Below are 5,497 nucleotides of genomic sequence, written 5' to 3'. Positions count from 1 at the left end.
TGGGTGCCTGGGGCTGGCAATGGGCAGCAAGAGGTGCAGCCCCTGGCAGGATCTGTCAGATTTGCTTCCCTGCTGCAGCTCCCTCCTTTTTGCCATTTCCTCACCCTGCTGTGCTGTGAAACGCCCTTCGCTCGCCCGTGTGGCTGCAGGATCAGTGGGGACCGAGAGGCAGGTTTTCTCCTAATGCCTTTCTCCTGGCTAGGCTATGCACGAGCACCTCAACTACTGGTCCTTCTCACTTGGAAGTATGAAGACAGAAATGTCTTAGGATTTGGCAGTTTCATGTTCTTGTTCCCCATCTTTAAAGCTGATGGTAGCAAAGGGCGAGGCCGGCTGCTGGGCACCAGTGCGATGCATCTCCGAGCATCGCTGCAACTGCCTGAGGTTCCCGAGCAAGCAGAGGTAATAAAGGAAACGGCTCGCTGTGGCCTTCCCCGTTGCTGGCAGATCGATAGGCAATAAACTGGATCCTGCTGCCGGGCTGGAAGGGGAGGACAGAGCCTGGCCAGGGCCGCGGTAGTGGCGGGGAGAGCGGAGCAGCCTGGCCTCGGACACAATTTGTCAGCTCCTGCGGCCAGGGAGAAACAGTAAACATTCCTATTGAGGGGAAATTGCTTGTTTTGTGGTACCCAACTTCCTCTTCGCCGCCAGGTCCTTGGTTCATCAGTGCCCAATTTATCCTTTATTTGGTTTTCATAAATAATTCAGAGGAGTTTGAGTAGAATAATTGAGTCTTTTCCCAGCCCTAATCCCAGACAATTCAAAACAAAAAGACATTTAGATTACAATTTGAGCGTATTAGCTGTTGGGAGATTTCCAGACAACTGATCTGCTTTCCTTTACAATTTTGGTGCCGTTCTATCATTTCTAAAGTGTTCTGCTTTGATAGTTCATAATTTGAGCATTTCCAGTTCTTCATGAAAAGACAGAGGCATCGCTGTGATAAAGCGCGGGCGGGCATGCTGCCTTCGGATGGGCGAGCTTATCTGTTTTCCAAGAAGGACTAAATAAATGAAGTAGTGAGATTGCAAATCCAGCCTGCGATGTGCCTTATCATCTTCGGGGAGAGAGATGCAATCGCGCTTGTTTGGCTTAAAATTAAACCTGAACTTCTGTGCCGATGTGAGCTGAAAAGCCAGAAGGGATGAATTTGGGGAAGGCTTAATCAGGAAAACACGAGCCTGGGATCCGCACCTTGCAGAGGGGAGAAGTTACACTGAGGGCTGAAATTACACCAAGGGCTGGTCCCATTTTCCAGTGTGGAGTCTACAGGGTACCCGCGGCAGTTTGCTGGAGGGTTTGGCATCTCCTGAGGATGTTGTGAAGTGGTGAGGCTGGTCCTGCTGGTTCAGAGCGGTGCTGGGATGAGTGGTCAGCTACCCATGGGATGGTGCCAGGGTGCCTGGACTGCCAAAGCCATGACCACAGCAAACAGCCGAGAGAGTAAAGAAATTAAGTAATAGCTGTAAGCAAAGTAAAAAGTGTTGAATTTCCGAGTGACCGGATGGGGCTGTTTCATTTCCTACCTGTGGGTAGTGGCCCTGGGCGGGGATCAGGGCTTGACAGCAGCACTGCAACTCCTCCCTGGGCTGGTCGCACCATGTGGGGCAGACTTCTCCATCTCCCCCTCCATTGGAAGGAGGAAGGTGATGGGCCAGGTGCTGGCATAAATCTGCCATGGCTGCCCACTCCTGGCATTATCTCAAAGTAATGGGGCCCGTCGCCTCTCAGGCGCTCGCCTGGTGCTGCCTTTGCAAAAGGAGGTGGGAATCCTTATTCAGGATAAGGCTCTGGAAGGGTGCTGACACCCCAGGGAGAGGCAGGTTAACAACACGGCCGGACTTTCCTGGGGTCTGGTTGCCCTGCAAAGGGCAGTCCCACATCTCCCCCATTGCTGCTCCTGTGCTGGCTTCCAGCTTGTGCCCTGCGGCAGGAGCGTGATGGTGCCCGGTGCCCCGTGCTGCCAGCACTGTACTGGGCAGGTTCCTGGAGCAGTTGTTTGGATTTACGTGATGTGAAGTGCTGATACCATGCTCCCGATGGCACGTTCAGCCATGGCGTTGAAGTGGGTGTCCTTGGAAGGCAGCTGAGCTGGTGGCGAGGGACATGGAGGGCGGTTACATGTCATCAGAGTCTAGTCCGGGGAGTTTTGAAAACCTTTTGGGTACCCAGCACCTTTGTAACCCATTCCTACCTGGCTTTGCCCATGAATCCTAAGGGCGAGCGTCTCCAAAACAGCAATTCCTGGCTCAGGTTTGCAGTTGGAGCAGTGTGAAAGTGCTGCAGCACTCCTGCCCTGGGGCTGGTGGCTGGAGCAGGGAGATGGCACCAGCTCGGGGCGCTGCCTTCAGCCACACGTGGACCAGGCACAGGGCAGCATCTCGCCCAGCAGAGCAGAGCGGTCTGAGGTGGGGAGACTCGCTTGGGTTTGTGTTGTCCTTATTGGAGGTGGGCACCAAAACTGGGCAACGGCGACGCTGTCTGCCCAAGTGGCCCTGGCCGTGCAAGGGTGTATTTGTACACTGTGTTTTAGAAAACGACGGTACTTCGCTTGTTTTGATACAGACAAATGGCACTGACAGGACTGTGGCATCTCACATACCCCTTCTTGTGCTTGATTAACGTTTATCTTAATTTTTTTTTTTTAATAACTCACACTGGCAGCCTATTGAAAGGTTACTGTGGCATCCGTAACCACTCGTTTGTAGCACGCAGAGACTTACAGGAACCTGATCTTTCTCAAACTGAGCCTAATTCTGACTGTAATATGTAGGCTGTTAATTACGTTTGTTGAAGGATGCGCTGAGACTGCGTCTGGCCAACTCAAATCAGGTTTGTATAGATGTAGTCAAAAACATCTCCAAGCAGATGCACCGGGAGTATATCTGTACTGGTGAAATTCTGAGAGGTCCCAACACAGAAGAGGTTGTTTGTGGATTGTATTTAACTCTAATTGGGTTAGTAGCTGAGGCTCAGGGGATTAAACAAACTGACCTAAATACTGGTCCCAGGGCTCTTAGTTAATGCCCAGTTTCCTGCATCGCAGCCAATTTCGTTCCCCAAATACTCCCCAAAGCGTGTTATCTTTGTATCGACGGTGTAAATCCGTGTGGCGTTGATTATTGTGGTTCTGACTGAGCCGTACTCGTTTGGGGAACAGACTGCGAGCATATTAAAGGGCGCCTGAAGAAAACACCGGCCCCATCCCGGCCCCGCAGAAGCAGCGGGGATGGAGTAGATGGAGCGAGGTGGTGTCCGGGCATGATTGCTGGCACCGCCCAGAATTATTTCAGCTAATAGCAGATGGTGGAGAGGAGAAATCATCCATTTTCATTCACAATTTATTTTTATGCTGCAAGAGGCAGGATTGCTCGAGTCATCGCTGTCAGGCAGCCCTCTGGAAGGAAAACCTTATTTACCGCGAGGGATTTTTTTGGAATGAGTTTTTCATGGTAGCGTATTGGGGGAAGGGCCAGAAGTGAGATGGAGAATGAGCCTGTTCACTCTGCAGGGGGCTGGAGGGTTTTCATAGCGGAGGGCTCTGGTGTCAAGCTCACGGGAGGTTTATTGGGTCAGGGAAGATCTCTGTGTGTTTGACTGGATGTGCAAGCAGGCACCTGGATCACCATTTAGTCAGGTATTTTCCAGCTCTAGCTGGCTTTATTTTGCCTTTTGCTCCTCGGAGTGCAAGCACCACTGGAGCAGTGTAGCCCCGATGGGTGCCCCGGACTGTCCCCATGAGGGGCAGTGGAGCGATGCGATGGGGACATGAAGGTTCTCGGGGCATTGAGGTCACTCTGTTTTCCACAGTTTCATTCATGTCAAGAACTTCATTTCCCTTGGTAAGGCTGCACGTGGAGAAGCCCAGTTGCTGCACACCCCTTGGTGTTTGGAGTCGACGCTTGGGTGGCTGTGTTGAAACATGGATCCCCTAAGAGAAAGGAGCACAGCATTTCTTTAGTTTAATGTTAATTTTTGGTCCATGTCTCTGCTGAGCTTGTACCCTGCGGCTGGATTTCACATCTGCCTGGGCCAGGGGACCTTGGAGGGGTGGTGGCCCTGGGGGTTCGGGCTCTCAGCGCTGCCTGGCCAAGCAGGCTAGTCTCTGCCTGCCCATCTTCTTCCCCTGCCCAAACGTCACCCTGGAGATGACATGAAATGCCACCCTGAAGCCATTAGGGATGCAAGGACTCACCACGCTGTCCCTTGGGATTGTTTCCCCAGGGCACGCTCCACGGCCGTACCTGCACCCAGCCTCTGCCAGACCCCTTTGCTCTGCCTGTTTGATGGGTTTTTTTTCCTGGTGCAGGTTTTCCGTACGGATCTGATAACGGCCATGAAGATCCCTGACTCCTTCCAGCTGAGCCCTGATGAGTACTACATCCTGGCCGATCCCTGGAGGCAGGAGTGGGAGAAAGGCGTCCAGGTGCCGGCCAGCGCCGAGGCCATCCCAGAGCCTGTGGTCAGGTAAGCGAGTGGGGTCCCCTCTGCCAGGTTCCCTGTGGGGAGTCCCCTCTGCCTTGGTGGGCAACACACCATCTCAGAGAGTGTATAAAGGGGGCACACAGGACCTCCTACCACACCCTGCTGTGGGCAGTTCCGTTCTGAAAGTCCCTCTTGAACATGCCCAGCTTTTTCGGGCAGCAGCGAGGAGCTGTGCTGGGCGGGCCAGCTCCTCCTTTGCTCTGGTCAGGGCATTTTTAAAAAGTCCTGGTAAAATCAAAAGGAGGATATAAAAATACCGACAGAAAAACACCCAGAATGTCAGCCTCTGCCTGGCTGGTTGGTGCATCTCTGTCTAGAAACACGTGGCTGTACCGCTGGTGTTTCATGGCAGGGGTGCAGGAGTCGGCCCTTGCATGAAAAACTTCCCTCTTTACCATGATCGTGCGTATTGGAGACGTGATGGGCATGCTGAGAGTGGGGGCTTGGCAAAAGGAGCCGAGTGAACAGACAGGCATCTCCCAGACCTCGCAGAGACGGTGACTATTGGCCTAGATCGGTGTCTCATTAGCTATTTTAAAATAGGGAACTGAGTTTAAAATAGACACTTAAACAGCTGCTCAGGCAAAAAAGGAACGTGGGGGAGCTGCTACCGCTTCGCCGTGTGTGGGGGATTATCCCGGGGCGATGGCTGAAGCCGTGGGGGAAAGGCTGGTGCTGCTGGTGGGGGGAACTGGGCAGGTTGTGAAGGGAGCCCTAAACTTGCCAGGTGGCAACTGAAAATTTGCAGAGTCAGGCGCCAAACTCACAGGGTTTGCAGGAGCTTTGCAGCACTCAAGTCCTCGCTCCGTGGTGTGCCACCCCGGGCGTGCATCCTGCGAAAGCGTCGTGCCGGCGTGATGCCGGGGCCGCGCGCGGGAGCAGGGCGTCTGCGGGGGGAGATGCGTTTTGCCGAGGGGTTTGGGCAAGGCGGGGAAGCCGGCGGAGGCTCCGCTTGTCCCACAGCAACAGCAGCTGCTGCTGCAGCTGGCGACCCCGCTTCTGGAGGAAACTT

At 53.7% G+C, this 5,497-nt stretch overlaps 1 protein-coding gene across 1 annotated transcript in view; it reads left to right on the top strand.

Annotated features, from left to right (window-relative positions):
• JADE2 (jade family PHD finger 2) overlaps positions 1–5,497 on the top strand; it is a 72,423-nt gene that overhangs the window by 10,691 nt on the left and 56,235 nt on the right. Inside the window, 1 exon segment of the mRNA XM_010145374.1 lies at positions 4,310–4,467. Coding sequence (XP_010143676.1) covers positions 4,310–4,467 — 158 coding nt within the window.

This window comes from Buceros rhinoceros, unplaced genomic scaffold (genome assembly GCF_000710305.1).
Source record: "Buceros rhinoceros silvestris isolate BGI_N320 unplaced genomic scaffold, ASM71030v1 scaffold11121, whole genome shotgun sequence".
NCBI classification, from domain to species: Eukaryota; Metazoa; Chordata; class Aves; order Bucerotiformes; family Bucerotidae; genus Buceros; species Buceros rhinoceros.
This window is presented reverse-complemented; position numbering and strand designations above follow the sequence as displayed.